Source organism: Tursiops truncatus, chromosome 1, assembly GCF_011762595.2.
Source record: "Tursiops truncatus isolate mTurTru1 chromosome 1, mTurTru1.mat.Y, whole genome shotgun sequence".
Taxonomy (NCBI): domain Eukaryota; kingdom Metazoa; phylum Chordata; class Mammalia; order Artiodactyla; family Delphinidae; genus Tursiops; species Tursiops truncatus.
In genome coordinates this window covers 29337057-29356852 of record NC_047034.1, presented here as the reverse complement: position 1 = coordinate 29356852, position 19796 = coordinate 29337057, and the positions used below count along the sequence as shown (strand labels likewise).

General features: G+C 33.6%; 1 protein-coding gene across 6 annotated transcripts in view; it reads left to right on the top strand.

The window, feature by feature from the left end:
* EXO1 (exonuclease 1) overlaps positions 1 to 19042 on the top strand; it is a 39482-nt gene extending 20440 nt beyond the window's left edge. For 4 of the 6 annotated variants that reach the window (XM_033851938.2, XM_019920601.2, XM_033851942.2 and 1 more), the window contains 5 exons: positions 1407 to 1632; positions 4624 to 4870; positions 8818 to 9376; positions 16394 to 16587; positions 18297 to 19042. In XM_033851938.2, coding sequence (XP_033707829.1) covers positions 1407 to 1632; positions 4624 to 4870; positions 8818 to 9376; positions 16394 to 16587; positions 18297 to 18435 — 1365 coding nt within the window. In that variant the 3' untranslated portion in view covers positions 18436 to 19042. Of the gene's footprint in view, positions 1 to 1406; positions 1633 to 4623; positions 4871 to 8817; positions 9377 to 13182; positions 13285 to 16393; positions 16588 to 18296 lie in introns of all 6 variants that reach the window. The other 2 variants (XM_019920602.2, XM_033851930.1) reach the window with 2 other exon arrangements.
* Positions 19043 to 19796: the final 754 nt, after the last annotated feature.

Sequence of the window (19796 nt, the reverse complement as noted above, 5' to 3'; positions counted from 1 at the left end):
AAAGGGAACTGAAAAGTCTTTATTCTGCTATCTTCTTTACACATTTGAATTACTGATATTATAACTTCATCAGAATGATCCTCAAGTTTTTCCTTTGAGAAACTCAAAAATAATTGGTTGTAATGAAAATGTTCAGATACAATTGGGAATATTATGGCTCACTAAGATGGCCATCCTTCAGAAGTCCAAATCCTTATCAGATTATTTTTTTCATAGAGAAATTTCTTTCAGAACCACTAATTGTACATCAAACTAATTCTTATTATTTATCTAAGATTTATTCTTCCCAGTCAAGTTTTCTACTTGCCTATTTCTCTTTTTTTTTTTAAATAAAACCATCAGTGGGATCTAATGCCATGAGCTATACTGCTTAAACTATCTTTATTATACCTATTCTCTCAATTATTCTAAATTACCTTCCTTGTTAATTCTCAGAGTATATTATGAATAATGTTACCTCGTTTTTATTTATTTATTTTTATTTTTAATCCTTTCTTTAAGTGAAAGATTAGATTCCAGATTCAGGTGGGACTTTTGTCAGGTGGAATTCACACCCTAGTACCAACATTTTTTGTACCAGTGTTAATTTTTCCCTGTGCCTCTCCTACTCTATTAGAATATCATTGACATCCTATTAGCAGATCATTTTTATCTAAAATATATTTAGAAAAAATAATAAAATAGTTATTAATTGTGAATAACTTGTTTTAGCATTAAAAATGATTATTTACCAATCCTTACTGTCAATAAGTTCTTTCTTGGAGAAAGTTTTGTGCATGACTCAATGTAGACCAAAGTAGCTTTCTGTTTAATACATAGGTATTATCTACTAATACATACCTATTTAATACATAGGTATTGTCCACTAAAGAAGCTATTGTTTTGTAAATTAGATTGTTTTGGTTTGAACTCATCCAAGTTCTAGAGATGGGATAGTTGATTAAATACATAATTTTATGGTTTTAATTTTCAGGTCCTTTGTAAAGGGTATGTCAGTGATTATTTAGAGGCTTATTGCTAGATGATTATTAAACTAATTAGTATTGTATATTGAACTAATACTCAAATTTTAAAAGTACGTTTTTCCTGGTAACGTTTCTTCAAGTGTAGTTTTATTTCTTGCACTGTTCATCTTAGGAAGATTCATTTTTTTATTTCTTAGAAATGAGCTAATGAGTTTGCTTGACCCTCATTGGGAGAGAAACAGACCTAGGAATACAAGACACATTTAATGGAAAAGTATAGGACCAGCAAAGTAGAAAATGTTATTATTAGAGGACAGATATTTCATCAAAAGCTGTTCAAAGGGGTAATTTAATTATTTACTTATAATTTATGTTGATACAGAGGGAAATGATTTAACTGTTTTTCTTCTTAAAGTAACCTTTTTCCTTTTACTATTTTAGCCTGCCCAATCAAGAAGTCATAGTTGGACTGACAAAACATGTCAAAAGTCATCTAATATTAATAGTATTTGGAATAGGAACTATTGCCCTAGACTTGAGCTGGACATTGTTTCAGTTGCTACAAAGGTGAAGGAAAATCCAAGTACTGTGGGCATTGAACTAGTGATTAGTACTAAAGGATTAAATCTTCCAAGGAAGTCATCCATTGCAAAAAGACCAAGAAGTGGTATGTATTTTGTTTTTGTGAAACACTAGTGAGAATTGGTCACAGTTTAGAAGCTTTATAGTTTTAGTTCTTACATTTAGGCCTTTGATCCATTTTGAATTAATTTTTTATATGGTGTGAGGTAAGGATCAAGGTTCACTTTTTTTTGTATATGGCAATCCAATTGTTCCAACACCATTTGTTAAAAAGATTATCCTTTTTCCATTCAATTGCCTTGGCACATTTGTTGACAATCAGTTGACCACATATGTGCAGGTCTGTACCATTGGTCTCTTTTCCTGTCTTTATGCCAGACACACTGTCTTGATTTCTGTAGCTTTTATAGTCAATCTTGAAATCTGGTAGTGTAAATCCAGTAGTGTAAGTCCCTAAGTTCTTCTTTTGAAAAGTTGTTTTGGCTATTCTGTGTTCTTCACATTTCCATACAAATTTTAGAATCAACTTGTCAATTTCTTAAAAAAAAAAAAAAAAAAGCCTGCTGAGATTTTGATTGGGATTTAGTTGAATCCATAGATAAGTTTGGGTAGAACTGACATCTTAACAATATCAAGTTTTCTGATCCATTTGTTTAAGTCTTCTTTAGTTTAAGTCTTCAGCGATGCTTTGTAGTTTTCAGTGTACAGGTCTTGCACATATGTTGTCAAATTTATCTGTATATTTCAGATTTTTGATGCTGTTGTAAATGGTATTTTTAATTTCAATTTCTGGTTCATTGCTAGTATATAGAAATACACTTGATTTTTGTATATTAATCTTGTGTTTTGCAACCTTACTAAAATCACTTATTAGTTCTAGTATCTCTTTTTAGACTCTCTAGGATTCTCTATGTAGGCAATCCTATCACCTGCAAATAAAGATAGTCTTGCTTCTCCTTTTCCAGTCTGGATACCTTTTATTTCTTTTTCTTGCCTACTGGAACCTCCATTACAGTGTTGAACAAAAGTGCTGAGAATGGAATACTAGGTATTGGGAAAAGGTTTTTTCTTTCCACCATAGAATATGCTTAGAAATGGAAAGAATCCATTTCTTCTCTCTTCCTTCTTTCCCTCAGACATTACATGAATGAATATCTGACAACAAAAACAAAACAAAGCCCTTGCAAACTTTTAGTTCATGCCCTTATCTTTTAAATTTAGGTATAGATTATTCATGTTTGGCCAAAATGTCCTGATTCCTTATGAACCTAAATCTTTTTCATGATAATATCTCTGAACCTTTGTTTCCTCTTCTGAAATGGGAACAATATTGCCTATCTCACAAATTTTTGTATATGTGATATAACATATGAAAAAGCCCTGGTACATAGCAGGTACACTGTACATATTAGTTCCTTCCCTTCTTCTACCATCAAGGTAGGCTTATTCATTTTATGTAGAGAGCTCATCAGTAAATTACCTATGTCAGACTAAGTCTGCTTCGTTATAACTACCATTTATCAATGGATTTTGTCCACACGCACACACACAAACACAAAAACAAAACAAAAAACAGTAAATGTTTTCCCTCTTTAATGTGACAGCCCTTCATATATTTAGAGACAGCTATTGTGACCCTCCTAAATTTCTTTTGCAAGCTAAAAGTTCCTTATCCAGGTTATACTTTGGATACAATACAAATTTTTTAATAATTTGTAACTACTACAGTGAGTGGTTGTTGAGATGTGGTCTGCTTACCATAGATCATATTTAGAATTGTGGCACTATTTCAGTCCTTCATCCAGAAGCTGCTTTTACTACTGCAAACTAAGATAACATGAGCTTTTAGTAGTATTCTTGTCATTTTGCAGGCATTTACTGAGTTTATAATCCACCAGTTGCTGTTAAGCCAGGTAGTTATATTTTTAAACTTAAATATGGGTTACATTATCCTTACTGAGGTAATCTTAATTCATTATAATCCATTGTTCTGCCTATTATTTTTTTTTCTTTTTTGAACCTTTATATTGTCTTCTAACATGGGTATTATGTCACCTGGAAATTTGAGAAGTATGGTTCAAGTATGTCTTAAAGTTTCGCTTAAAATATGTATACTAAGTCTATGAATTTCTCCACATAGCTAGTCTAACAACCTTATAAAAAGAAAATGAGATTAGTGTGGTGTGGCTTCTTGGTGAAGCCTTGCTGGGGATCTTACGATGTTTATTTTTTTCCTCTTCTGTAAGAGCTCCCAATTCCCTGCATAATAAACAGATTTTTACAAGTTTACTGACCTATAGGTTTTTTTTACTCTATACATTTTTGAATTTGAGGTATCACCTGGTCTGTAGTATTTTGGCACCCTCAACTGTTTTACCAACTTCTTAGAGTCATGAGCATTTACTCCCATGTGAGTGGAAGCTATTCAGACTGAGAATTAGTTGGACTAATTTAAAGTACCTTAATGCTATCTCTATGTCCTTGCCCATTTCAGCTGTAACATCTTACATTATTTAGTCTTATGATTTATTCTTATACCAATAAAATGCGTTCATTACACAGCAGTCTTCTAGAGCCCCATAGCTATGTAATGAAGATAATAGCTAGAGCACAAATTACAGGACAATCAAATACACCTCAAAAACCGTAACTCAGTGATGGTGTGTATATATAGCTCCTTGAAACATTTTTTTTTTAATGTTGAAACAATATTTTTAACCAAACATTAGTTTAATCATACATTTAATTCATTTTTTTTTTTACATTCAGAATTAGACCCTTATTGTATAATGAATGTAGAGCCTTACAGAATTGATTGTACCCTGAAATTTTGGTTTAGGTAATTTCACATAAAATAGTACAAATAATTGACATTAAATCATAGCCAATTTTTGAAATCGTAAAACACAGCCAAGGGAATTTTTTTAAGTCATTCTTTTATTTCCTTTTCTGATGCATAGTTTAAAAAAAAATAAGACTTCATCTTTAGGACAATAGGACATGGACTGTGAAACTAAGACCAAATGTCTAACTATGCATGAAATAAAGATTTACAGATAATTTTGTTTTTACTTAGAAGAGCTATCAGAAGATGATCTATTTGGTCAGTATTCTACTTCCTTTACAAAGAAGATCAAGAAAAATAGTTGTGAAGGTGATAAATTATTGAACTCCTCTGAACGGTTTATGCCTGACCTGGTAGATGGAAATACTATTAAAAAAAGCTTAAGCATACCACCTAGGACAAGAAACAAATTTGCAACATTTTTACAGAGAAAAAATGAAGAAAGTGGTGCAGTTGTGGTTCCAGGAACCAGAAGCAGGTATAGTTATATCTAAAGAATGTTGTGTGTCTGTTGTATTATATACTCTGTTGGTATTTATTTTAATTGTCTTGAATAATATTGAATCTAATGGGATAGGTGTAAGACCTGGCTTAATCCAATTACAGTTTTTTATCATGTATTGCTTTAGTTCCACTGTCCCTTGAACTTCTGTTACTTTTGTAATCTCTCCATGGAGAACCAAAATAAGAATTGTAGACCTTACTACATTTTGCATTAGAAAAACTCTGTTACTTTGGGGGTTCCTCCTCCCCCCACTTTGTTTCTATTTTTTTAGTTTCTTTAAGAGCTAAATATAATTTTGCGAAGTATTTTTAGAAATCTATTTAAATGCAGATGACTATGGATTTCTCATATTAATTGATAATCTGATACCATACTAGATGCTGGGTTACAAAAATGAGAGACATAGTTTTTGCTCTTGAGAAACATGCAGTTTTTCGTAGTTGGAGAAGTAGGTCAGTAACAAAATCTTTCCATACAGTGTGGTAAGTACAATGACAAAATCATGCATGAGGTGTTTTGAGGGCATCTAATGCTGAGGCAATGGTTGGAAATGGTGGGAGGGAAGGGATGAGTGTTAGGTGCTGTTACCTAGGTTTAAATGATGAGTGGGTGAAGCAAAGAAGGGAGCCAAATACTTTCCCAGCAGACTCATGCAGCTTGGACAGAGACATGGAGGTGAGCAACAGCACGGAGCATGGGGTTAACTATTTGCTGTTGATCACTGCTATTATTACTTCTGCCACAATGTAAGTTGGGAAAAGGATGAAAAGGGAGCAGAAATGTAGATGATGAGGGAGCAGAAATAAGCAAGCCAGTTCATGAAAGGCTTGTAAGCCAATCTAAGGAACTTGAGTCTTTAGGGGTGATGGGAAACATTTAGAAGGTTTTAATCAGGGGAGGAGTATGATTTGATTCCTGGTTTAGATAGACCACTCTGAACACACTGTGAAGAATGGATTCTAGAGGTCCAAAGCTGAGCAGAAAGATTAGTTAGGCTGTTGCCATAGTCCCTGCTAGTGAAGATGAGAATTTGAAGAGTCAGTATAACTTAGGGGTTAGGAATTTGGACTCTGGGGTTAGACCACCTGGATTTGAATCCTGTCCTGTTTACTCATGAGATGTTTGACTTGAGCAAGTTAATTTCTGGGTGCTTCTGTTTCTTCAAGGCTAACAAGTATAACAATCTTAGGATCGTTGATAGAATTAAATTATTACCATAAGTAAAGTGCATAAAATATTGCCCAACAGATGATAAACATACAATAAATAGTTCTTATTTTATTGACTTCGGATAGTGGTACCACAACTAGAAACAGGAAATTTAAGTGTTAGAAGTTATTTAGGCATGATTTAGTAACTTTAAGAAAGAGAAACTTTATCAGCCCCTGTATTTCTCTAGAAGACTTAGAATGAATATTTTTTATTTTTCAAGTTTAATAAACTGGGTTGCAGCCAGATTTGTCTAACCATCATGATAGGAGAAGGACATGAAGGAATGAACCACTGATAATCCCTAAGCCTTCTTTAGGGGATGTTTCAAACCCTTCTCCCATCAAGTCTTTCCAAGGAAACATTCACAGTACAATGAAATGATCATTTTGATTCTTCCTTTGTTAGTCACCCTCATTAAAAGTGCTTGTTAACAGTGGAATAATGAAGAAGTAGGCCTCAAAAGATGGAAAATAGGGTTCTAGATGATTTATGCTGATTTATACATTTTAGAAAGTTGACTTCTGTCATTCAGAGAAATTTTTGGAACTCGTGTTTTATTTTTCCATTTGGGTGAAAATAGGATTTCATTTCTCTGCCTCTTAGTGCTTCCTTTTCTTTCCATTTAGGTGAGACTAGAATTTCCTTTTTCTGCCTCTTTGGAGACAGCTAATGAGAATAATGTTTGTGTGTCTCTACAGGTCTTGGCTATTAAGTCATTGTGGAAGCTTAATGAAATCTCTGTTTGAAGCTGTAAATAGCTGCTTTATATAGCTTAGTTAGTTGTTTCGCTAAGAAATTGTTCAGAGGACGCATTAAGAAATGCTTGGAGAAATATTTTTTTCTGCATCAACTTCCTGTGAAATAATAATTGGGAGTAAATCTTTGATGTATAATTTTCTGATCTAGATTATAGAGCAATATCTAATAATAATTAGATATTGTTAAATTAGTTTTCTTAGCTGATTTTCAAAGTTCTTTTATGTGTTATTCCTCACAACAGTATTATGAGATATTCAGGTTGGCGTTATTTTCTCTATTTTGGGCTAAGAAATTGAGGCTCTTAGAGGTTAAGAAACTTTCCCAGGGTTGTATAGTTAGTATTAGTGATAGGAAAGATTCCTAGTCATAGTTGGCATGGTACCTTGAAAGGAGCACACGATCTTATAGGCCTGGACTTGAATTCTCACTCTATCATTTAATTAGTTGAGTGATCTTTCATATGCCATTTAACTTCCCTGAGCCTCTTTTTTTAACTATAAAATATGGATGATCATATGCATAAGACTGTTTTAAGACTAGCAGAAGTTATATATATCAGACACCTGGCACAGTGCCCAGTCACTAATATATATGCCAGTGGTCATTCCCACCCCATTCTTTTTAATATAACATAACAGGAGGTATTAAATATGCAAAAGATTGTCTCCAATCTGTTTGCTTTTTGGAAGTCTGTTTTAAGTCTTATCTTTATTATATAGATACTTATCCTAGAATAATGCCTATTTATTTTCTCAGATCTAGAAATATAATTATCAGTTAAGTCACACCATAGGCTGTTTGGAAAGAAACAGCTGTGAACTAGGAGGGGTTCTAGGTTTTAATTCTGTTCTTTAGTTGATTAATTTTATAACCTTGGGCTCTGTTACTCAAACTTCTCTTACCTACGAAATAATACATAGAAAAATGTTTGGATATCATAGGGGTTATTGTTTGCTTAAAAGGGAGCTGATGTTTCTTACTCAGTGAAAAACCAAGTAAGACTTTTCCTTTTACATGCTGCTTCCTTCCTGCCCTGTACCCACACACATCAGCTAAGGGTTTGATGTAAAGATAAGAGAGGATATTTACTCTCCAGCATTTAGTAAATATTCTATTTAATCATCTTGGATTTGAACTAATGCTTATTAATGAGGTAAATTCTCTTTAAGTTTCATATTTAGCTGATCATACGCTCTAGGAGTTTATTTTTAAACCTAAAAACACTCCTTGAATACATCCTTCCCAGTAATGATACTGATCTTTGTTTCATTTATATTGGGGTTTTTTTGCGGTACGCAGGCCTCTCACTGCTGTGGCCTCTCCCGTTGCGGAGCACAGGCTCCGGACGCACAGGCTCAGTGGCCATGGCTCACGGGCCTAGCCGCTCCGCGGCATGTGGGATCTTCCCGGACCAGGGCATGAACCCGTCTCCCCTGCATTGGCAGGCGGACTCTCAACCACTGCGCTACCAGGGAAGCCCTATATTGGAGTTTTTAAAAGTGATTTTTTTTAAAGCTGCTACCCTGAATAAGTAATACCTCTTTAGTAATACAGAATTGAATAATTGATTTGAAAGTCTTAACCTCAATATTTAAATTAGTGTAGAAGTTTACAGGGTATATAAAAAGCTTGGTAGATTAGTATACTACTACAAGTTCCCAGATGGCTTGCTACTACTAGGAGGTAAGCTAAGTTGAGGGGAAAATGGCTAATTTATTTTGCTTTTACAAAATAAGAGGCCATAGTTATAAAGTGTCCTTTCTGTTGCATATTTCTATATCTGTTCAAATATTTGAGTATCAGCCATGTGTAAAATCTATTTTGCCTTTATGAAGTTAATATATTTATGAGATTTTTTTAAAAGAACCATTTTTCCATTATGAATCTTGTCACCTTTGTGAGAAAACTCTAAAATACTTCTGCATTCTTTCTGTTGTTTTTTCTGTTAGGTTTTTTTCCAATTCTCTGGGTTCTGCTGACTGTATATCAAAGAAAGCAAGCAGCCAGTCTCTAGATGAAACTGCTGTCACAGATAAAGAAGCCAGTGTAAATGAGTCAGATTGTCTAGATGGCAAGAAGTTGTTAGATATCAGTGTAGCACATAATTCAAGTGAGCATATTCCAGATGATGTGACTGTGATTGCTGAAGAGTCTCAGTCTTTTAAGACCAGCAGATTCACGAGGACCATCTCACCACCTACCTCGGGTACACTAAGAAGTTGTTTCAGTTGGTCTGGAAGTCTTGGAGAGTTTTCAAGAACACCAAGCCCCTCTCCAAGCACAGCATTGCAACAGTTCCTTAGAAAGAGTGATTCTCCCATCTCTCTGCCTGAGAATAATGAGCCGTCTGATGTATCTCAGTTAAAGAGTGATGAGTCAAGTGATGAATCTCATCCCTTACATGAAGTGGATTGGTCTTCACAGTCTCAGGAAAGCATGGACTTATCACCACACAATTTAAATGCATCAAAACTTTCTCAGCCTTCTAGTAAGGATTTAGATTCAGAGGTAAGTCACATTATGAAGTGTTTGTTTTCAAATTCATATGTAAGAGAAAATAGGGTGTTTATCAGACAATTGAGGAAATTTTGCCTAATTATGGAAATAATTGATTGTTTTAATTTTTCATTCTAGATCTTACTGTGTAGAAAGTTCATGTTTTATTCATCTGAAGGGCTTCTCTGTATTTTAGACTCTTATACATTTAATCTAATTATATTTCTTGAATCACTGTGTTCCATTGATAGGTGTCTCAAGTTGTGGAACACTTAAGACCTAAGCAGAATGATAAGCTTCATGAAAAGTTATTATAAATTTAATATTTAAATCCTTAATATACTCTTGAATTCAGACAACATTTGAAACCTTATAATGAAATGGCCCTGTTAATGGGATGGTGTTCATCGTAAGTTTTAGTACTTCAGAAATACATTTTTTATTTACTCTTACTATTCTTTTTGCAGTTCCCATTTATGACAAAACAAAATAGTAATACAAGTGATTTTATGTTATTCTGTGTAAATTAATAAAAGCATCCTAGCCATTTTTTTAATTTGTAAAATATCTTTATCCTTACTTAAGTAAAATCAAAGCTCCAGATAAGTACTGCTCATAAGACCCAGTGACATCATATTTTAAAATGACATGATGTCATAATAACATTCTTTAATCTGAGTTATCTTAAATTTATCAATTTAACGTACTTCATTTTATGTTCACAACTACAGTTACCAAGTTGTAAGAACAATTACAGCCTTGGTAATATTTGACAGAACTTTGAGGTCTGATAATCCTGAATATTAAACATCTAATAAATCAGTATATCTTGTGTTTATAAAAAGGAAAGTATTTTATTCAAGTTCCTAAAGGAAACTTGAGTTGTATTGGACTCAAAGACAAAAGCCTAGTTACAATATGGAAGCAAATTGTTTTCATTTGGAGAAAGCGGAAATCAATTAATATATTCAAATCCAAAATCCATTCCATGTAGTGTTTTTTAAGTAAGAGTATGCCAAACCAAGCCCTTGAGGCTTTTGCTTTTCTTTTCCCATTCACTCACTTTGCCTTCAGTTTATCCATACTGTTCTAGAAGACTGTTTCTTTTAACATGAGCCTCCATTTTTGTTTGTTTGTTTGTTTGTTTTTTGCGGTATGCGGGCCTCTAACTGTTGTGGCCTCTCCCGTTGCAGAGCACAGGCTCCGGACGTGCAGGCTCAGCGGCCATGGCTCACGGGCCCAGCCGCTCCGCGGCATGTGGGATCTTCCCGCACCGGGGCACGAACCCGTGTCCCCTGCATTGGCAGGCGGACTCTCAACCACTGCGCCACCAGGGAAGCCCTGAGCCTCCAGTTTAATGTCATCTTTTTCATTTTCCACATCTTACTGCATTTTTCTCATGGTACCATTTGGGTACCATCACAGTTGCTATTTCTTGAACATCTTTCTTTAAAAATCACTGTCTATTTGTGAGGATACTTTCAGGTCTGCTGAGCTCCTTTCGGGTGTTCTTGTTCCTTTTCCAGCAGACATCTTCCTGCTTTACTAACTTTGTAAAGCTTTTAGCATGTTTTACTGAGAAACCTTACCAGCTCACAGCCTATGGGCTCATGATGCTGACAGAACTCTCCACACTTCTGTCTTCGGGGCTAGCCATTTTTGTGATTATCAATTATAGAAACATAAATTCTCTTCCCTCAAAAACAAACAGACTAAGAATCATTCATTAAGTCATCTCTTGCCACCAGATGTGGTAAATTCCTCTTTGGATAAATGAATTAATTGTCAAACAATTGGGACAATAGCAGGTAACATAAAAACTGTGTAATCTTTCTTTATTCAGAAAATGTTTTAGAGAGCCACAGTGCGACTGGGGCTTCATTTTGAATATCAGGTTTTACTGTATGGTTCTGAAGAAAATGCTTTGGAGACTCTTCCACTGGTGGTTCACTGTGAAAAGCAACAACCATGTATTCTATGTATACTGAGTTCATTAACGGTATTGGAGATTAATTAATCTTAGGATCTTACTCTTGATCTTTATTTTAAGAAATGATATAGCCCAGAGTCATCACTACTATAAGCAAGAAATGTTAGAGTTTCTGTAAGTTACAATCCAAATTAATGGAGTATTTTTCACTTTTGGATTGTTTTAAATATATAATACTATGTAGAATCCTAAGATAAATATTAAAAAAAAAAAACCTCTTGAAAAATGCAGAAATGTAAAGCCTTCTGAATTTGCATTCATTGTCCTTTTTTATTTGACTTTTGTGGGAATCCAGATAATTCTCTCTATAGAAAAGTCTTACATGATGGGATTGGGGTGTAGAGAGTAGGTCTTAAAAGTCTTTGCTGAAGGTAACTGTGCATTTGATGCAGTGCTACTCTACTTCTTGAAAGTATATGCCTTTTTTCTCTTTAATGTTGAACATGTTACACAATGAAAAAGAGATGTAGAACTATACTGGTTCAACTTTTTGTAGCTAGTAATTTATGAAAACTATTAGCCAAGTTTACAAATGATGTTACAGCAGGAGACTTTTTTTTTTAACAAGAGAACACTTTTATTTATTTACTTTCCAAAAAGTTTAAATCCTTGAAGGGGTACAGCATCACGTGGATTCTGTGTCCAATGGCTTTAGCAGGAAGATTGCTTCAGAATTTGGCATGAACCCCATGCCATTGTTTCCATGAGCATGAGTTATTTTTCCCTAGATTACTCTGGTTTTGTTGAGTTTGCCACCATGAGTTACAGTGTTGTTCTTTGCTTTGTACACATAAGCATACCTCTTGCATAGATAGAAGTCAGTTTCATCTCAAGCATAAACACCTTCAATTTTAAGAAGACCTGTGTGCTTCCTCTGGTTCTGGAGACTCTGCTTATAGGTTTTTTTTTCTTTCTTTCTTTTTTACTTTGGGGCAATATGGGATGCATGAAAATTTCAAGTATAGTCTTCCATTGCCTGAAGCAGTTGTAGATTCTGGATAATATCACAATATACCAGACACTGGGTTGGCTTTAACATTATGTGACACAGCTTGTGCCTTGCTCACAGTTTGGAAGGGGATACACAGAACATCCAGTACAAAGACGACCTTGAACATGGATTTTGTTATAGGATCCAGGTCCCCAACATTGCAAACTTGGCAGGAGGAATTGAGATCTATCATGTCAGTATGGTTTAATCATGGCAGGAAAGACTCAGTGAAAATTACTCTTATATGTTTGGACCTGAAGTGATTAAGAAATGAATCACTGCAGCCATCTGTCCATTAAAAAGGAGGGCAGCAAATGCTTGGCATGTCTTTTTTTTTTTCTTTCTCCCAGGACAGTGATCTCCATGTTGTGGGGTTTTTTTTGTTTTGTTGAGGTTTTACAATGTTGTATTAGTTTCTACTGTACAGTGAAGTGGAGTTCCCTGTGCTATACAGCAGGTTCTTATTAGTTATCTATTTTATACGTATTAGTGTATATATGTCAATCCCAGTCTCCCAATTCATCCCACCACCATCCCCCATGCTTATAGTTTTTTTTTTTTTTTTGCTTATAGCTTTTTAATTTATATTTTACATAGTTTACTTCTTCAGCTGGTTTTCTTTAGTGAAACTAGCAAACACCATTCTTTCCACATTAGATTAATTTTTTTATTCTATTTCATGCTTTTTATACTTTTATTCTTCTGATAAATTACATTTTATTTACACTGATTTTCTCAATTTACTTGGTTTATGTTTTGTTGAATATTGGTCAGTTGTCATAAAAATTTGATAGTAAAAATCTAAGTTTGCTTTATTTTTTCATCTCGGGGATCTAGGAATCTGATTGCAATTTTAAGTCACTTGATAATCAAGGTAATCAGAAATCCAAGCTATACTTATTTCATTTTTCGAAAAAAGGCACGCTTCTAAGGGACAAGGTAAAACACTTACTTAAATTATTTTTAAATTTCAGAAGCAGCTCATGCTTATTACCAGGCAATAAGAAATATAAGCAAAATTAAAAATCAAAATGCCTATATTCTTATTTACACAAAATGTCTACCTTCAAACCATCTAGAACCATATTTGTGCATGATTTGTAGGTGTTTAAATTGTGAAACCTGCTATTTTTCTCTTACAGTATAAAGAACTTTTTCTATGTACTTACATAACATTACTTATAATGAATAAAATATGCCATTGTATGGGTTTAGCTAATCTTCTTATGTTTGTCCTTTACCCTAAAAATTTTTGCTGTAGCAAAGAGTACTACAACGAAGATTTTGTTGGTAAATATTTGAGTACTGTACACATTTTTGATTTTTTCGTAGGGGTGAATTCTATGGAGTGGTATTACTGGTCCAAAGGCATACATGGTTTAAAGCTTTGATGTATATTGCAAAAAGGCATTCTAGAAATTGGGTACCTGATGAGCCAAGCTTTTTTTTTTTTATCAAACTCTGTAAATATATGTGTGACTGCATAGTGAAAGCTTGTAAGTTAAAGCCTATTTTATATATTAAGTGTTCTTGCCTGTCAATATCAAAATACTAATTCCTGACTTAAAAATGGGCAAGGGACATGAACAGAAATCACAAAAGAAAAAGCACAAATGGCTGATTAACATATAAAAAGCACATTCAACCTTATTAGTAATCAATGCAAATCAAAGTAATAAAATATAATTTCTTACCTCTCATTTTTCCAAAAAAGTTTTTAATTTACTCATTTTATAAGAGTATAGTGAGATGAATAATCACATGTTTAGGAGAGTAAGAATTGTTGTGCCATTTCTGGAAAGCAATTTGAAAGAGTTGAAATAATTTAACCCAGTAAGTGCATTCTAAAACTTGAGCCTAAGGAGACAATGAGAGTTTAAATACAAGAGCACTTATTCTTGCATTGGTTGCAATAATGAAAAATTGGGGGAAAAAAATCTAAATATCTAGAAATAAGAGAGTGAAATACATTAAATACGTTGTTGGTTTTAGCTCTTGGCTGGTAGATATATAGGTGAATTTTTTTTCTTTGTTTTCTCATGTTCTTCTATAGTGAACCTATATTACTTTTCTTATATTTATACAAGAAAACGATATTCATATAGTTAACATATTATTTTCTTACGCATATTTTTAAAAGCATAAAACCTTTACAAAAATTTTAAATAAATGGCCTGGCATATCTATTTGAAAGAAAGTCCCCATCTCATACTATATAAATATAAAACTGAAAGATAACAAGGATATGAATGTAAAATATGTAAATATAAGATTCTTTTAAAAATCTTTAAGTGAGAAAGGCTTTTTCAAACAGATACTGTCTTGGAAAGATGTCCATATTATTTTTGAATGAAAAGGGAAACCATGCTATTAAACAATATTAAACACAATAAATAGCATGGTGTTTTTGTTTGCTTAAATGCTGGAAAATATACACACGTGTGTATGTTTGTACAATCATAGTAAAATGTCTGGAAAGATACCAAAATTATTCACAATGATAGGATTAGAGATTTAGAAAGTACTTTCTCAAAAGGAGTTATATTAAAGATGATGGTTTAATGTCCTCAAAAGAAGGACATTAAACCATCATCTTTTTATTATTTTTATTCTTTCTGTCAGATTTTCATTGTCAGTGTTTTAACTGTCACTTCTGTTTTGGTGACAACTCCCCGGATGAACCTTCCTTCTTGCTCCCTAATATCCAAATTCAGTATCTAAAATCAAACTCATATTTTTTTAACCTCTAACCAGTACTTCTCAGAGCATTTTTATCAGTTACATAAAATTATAATATTTGTTCTACGTCACTTAGTTTCAAAATCTTACGGTTGTCCTCTTTCCTTATAACCTCCAGTTGGATCCTTCTTTTTCAGGGGTTAAAGAAAAACAACCAAATAACTATAGCTATCTAAATCCTGTTTCTGTCTTTGTCTTATTTCTTGCTCTCCCTTTTCCCATCACCAACATCCTAATTCAAGATTTCATCTTTCATGTGTGAGTCCTTCCATTCTTTATACACCCTCTACTAGATTCATTAATTTTAAAGCCTTGTTTTATATTACTACACTCCTACTATCCAAAAAAAAAGGCAACAAAATTTTAATGGCTCCATATTTCACACAGCATAAAAATCAAGTCAGACAAAGACAAATGTCATATAATATCACTTATTTGTGGAATCTAAAAAAAAAATGATATAAATGAACTTATTTACAAATCAGAGATAGACTCACAGACATAGAAAACAAACTTATGGTTACCAAAGGGGATAGCGGGGGCAGGGGTGGGGAGATAAACTAGGAATTGGGGATTAACATACCTACTACTATATATAAAATGAATAAACAACAAGGACCTATTGTATAGCACAGGGAACTATGCTCAGTATCTTGTAATAACCTATAATGGAAAAGAATCTGAAAAATAATATATATATGATATATATGTATATATAACTGAGTCACTTTGCTATACACTTGAAACTAACACAATGTTGTAAATTATACCTCAATTAAAAAAATCAGTGGATTCAACTTAAATGTCAGTAGAGATCTGTTTAAGTAAATTATGGCACATTTATACAATGGAAAAAACAGGCAACCTATTCAAAACAAAATTCAGTTCTACATGTGAAATGGAAAAATCTCCAAGATACATTGTTAAGTAAAATCAAGATATATTAGGCAAGAAAAACAAAGTACATGACATTTTGTAGTATGCTGCCAGTTGTGTGTCAGGTGTATGTGTGTGTGTATGTGAATGAATTCAGTGGTTGTACAGGAAACTGGTAGCAGTGACTGCCTAAAGGCAGTGAGGGAGTAAGGGAGACTCACTTTTCTGTCTGTTCTTTTATACTCTTGATTTAGTGCCAGGTACATGTATTACCTGGTGAAAATATTATGATAATTTTTGTAGACGTTTATAAGCACACTTTTGCACATCGATTTTAGGTTATTTTTTGTTCCAGTGTATAAATAATAGTTTGAAATTAAATAAAGGTAGTTGCTTTAACAGAATAGTATTAAAACAGGCATTTAATCTTCAGGTTCCTGGGCTGTATAAATCTAGTTCTGTGGACAGTCTTTCTACAACCAAGATCAAACCTTTAGTACCTGCCAGAGTCAGTGGGCTGAGCAAGAAGCCATCAAGCATCCATAAGAGAAATCATCATAATGCCGAGAACAAGCCAGGATTGCAGATAAAAATCAATGAACTCTGGAAAAATTTTGGATTTAAAAAGTGAGTTATCTTGTAACTTATTCTAAAATGATAAATTTTTTTTTTCTGTAATTTCAATCCCTGTCTCCTCTTTCTATTTTCATATGAATCAACTTCTTTTTCTCTTACCCTAAGAAAATTATTTTCCTCTAGTCCCTTTAACTGACTCTTTGTAGGAATATTTAACTTCAGTTTCTGTACCTTCTTTTAGTGAAAACGTGGCAAACTAAAAACCTCAGTTCTCAATCTGGCTTTGGGGACTCTCTGTCGTTAAGCAAATTACTTTTCCAGGCCTTAAGTGTCTTATTTTTCTTTCCTTCTGAATGTTGTTGTAGACATGGGAAGGTAACGCTCTATGGTACTTCTGGATTTAAAGCAGTTTGTTTCCCTAAATTATCACATCTAAAATGGGAAGAATCAATGAGTTTATATGATGAATTAACCAGATTTCTAATGTATGTAGCAAACACTGTTTTAAGAGAATTGACCCTCTATATATCTACATTTTTTGAACCAAATTGCATCTGTTAGACAACAAAATTAGCCACAAAGTAGCATAGATTTATAATTACTTTATTTTCTGGTTCTTATTAATGCAAATGTACTAAGAATAAACACAAAGAGAAAGGGAGGGAGGGAAGCGGGGAGGTGACTTACATGGAATGATAAGATTAAACCTTACCTAATAGAAATGTTATCACAATCAGATGAGATAGTATGAGTGGAAACACTTTGTAATAAGTGCTGGACAATTATGTTTTTACTTTACATTGTGTTAAGTCTAGATTAAACCATATAGCAGCAGTTCTCAAACTTTTTTTTTTAATATTTATTTATTTATTTTGGCTGTGCCAGGTCTTAGTTGTGGCACACGGCATCTTTTTTAGTTGCAGCATGCAGGCTTCTTAGTTGCAACATGCGGGCTTCTTAGTTGCAGCATACGAACTCTTAGTTGCGGCATGCATGCGGGATCTAGTTCCCTGAACAGGGATCAAACAGGGATCAAAGCTTTACTCAGTTCTGCTTTTGGATTATCCGTACAAATGTCAGCATGGTAAGAAAGGCAGATAAAGTCTAAATATTATTATGAAAATAGTTTTGATCTTACAAACCCCCTGAAAGTGTCTTGGGAATTTTTAGGCATCTGTGGATCATACTTTGAGAACTGCTACTAAAGGGAAATTAAGGGTGCAACAGTATTCTTAAATGCCTTTTAGAAAAATAAGACTTAATTACTCCTGTTGGAATTTTGTTGACAGGACATAGAATCAGTTTTGTTATCTTCATGATAGGATTAATTTTTATAGACATAGAACTTCCTTCCAAAAGTTGGAAGACTGGGAGGAGTAAAAAGATAGGGCTTAAACATTTGTTTATGCTTCACTCATGCTGGTCCTCAGCCAGACTTGAGAAGGGTTCTAGAGAGAAAAGAACTAAAGTTTGTTTACTGGAACCATTCTGCCTTAGCTAGTTATATTTAGTAGTGGCTTGGCACCTACTTTGAAAGGTGATTTAGAAAGCAGTCATGGGTACTAAGAAGCAAAACTTAAATTTTATTGGGCATACTCAGAGGAGAACCTGAATGTGTCATATAATAAATTGAGACAAATTATACAGTAGAGGGTTTTATCCTCTTTACATACCTCTCTTTTGTCCAGGTAGATTATTTTCGAATAAACACTACCCTAAAAACACCCAATAAATTCATTTTATTATATTATCTTTTGCAGAGATTCTGAAAAGCTTCCTTCTTGTAAGAAGCCAGATCCCCTGTCTCCAGTCAAAGATAACATCCAACTAACTCCAGAAGAAGAGGATATATTTAACAATTCTGACTGTATGCGTGTTCAGAGAGCAATATTCCAATAAACACGGGCAGCTGGGAGGCTATTGCCTGCAAGAGAATCTCTATCAATTTCATGTCCTGTTTGAGAATGAAGCAGTTATCAGTATGAAAGACTTGTTCTTAGATCTATGATATTTATTTTTAAAGAGTACATTTTGTATATTAACTATGTAACTGTTTTTGTTCAGCTTATTATATTTTCATAAGAAGCTAACTAGAGAAATAATTTTGGTTTTGACAGGTTTTTGAAGTTTTAATGTTAATTGAGCAAGTCCCTTGGAACTTACAAAAATCTACTCTAAAGATTTCTGTAATGTTGTCAAGTACAAGGATGGTAAATGGAAAACCACAATTCTGTGGTCATTTTGTACTAGAGGAAATTACTGTGTTTCTTTGAGCTATAGTTTTTTCACCTGCCTTTCCTGTCTGTCTTTCAGGGTTGAATTGGATATACAGTTGCTGAGATGGGAGGGGTAGTTGGAAGGATTAAAGATCTTGCATAAATGGGGCAGTGCTCTGTTTTCCCTGAAGAGTTTGGTTGGGTTACAGATTGACAGTAAAAGAAAATTGGTTTCAGCATCATATGGAAGGCACTACTTCTTATATCATTAATATTCTTAAACTTCAAAATAGCCTATTTCTCTTATATGTCTTTTTTGAAGTGTGGGCTAAAAATTCCCTAACGTATATTTAAAACTAGTATCCTAGGTGCAATGTAAAATGCTAAAGCTGCAGGGTCTGTGATGTGTACATACTCTGCAAAGAAATAGATTCTTGGAAAGAAAACCAGCTATGCAAGTGAAGATCTGAAGTAAGGAAGTGAAGTAAGTGACAATCTGACAGGAAGTAAAGGAATTGTAAAAGTGTCTGATATAGAGGATAAAGGAAAGGGATCCAGAGCATTTTAATTTTTAAGTGAGACTTAGTAGAGGAGGTCAGAGTGGAACAAAAAACGTAACATTGTAAGAAACAGCATAAAAATGTTAAAAGGGGAAAAAATTTTTTTTAAAAATCTGGAAAAGATCAAATACAAAGAACAAAAGCAAATTTGAACTTTCTGTGAATGTTTCCTGTTATAGAACAAATTAAGAAAGGGAAGATGGTAGCAGTGCTGTAGTTTGTCAATCTCTGAACCGTCGCATAGCAGCAACTGGATAGCAAAGTCAAAATACTAATGAACAACATTACAACAAATTTAGATGGCATCATATACTTAAATCCTGAAATATAAGTGGGTGAAGCCAAGCTACCAAAAGCCACAAGACCACAAAGTGGTACTGGCGTCTATTTGGGAGAAGTAGAGCATGGCAATAGGGCATCTAATGGACCTGAGAACAGAACTTAAATAGAATGATTATTGAAACACATAGCAGGCCAAGTTGCA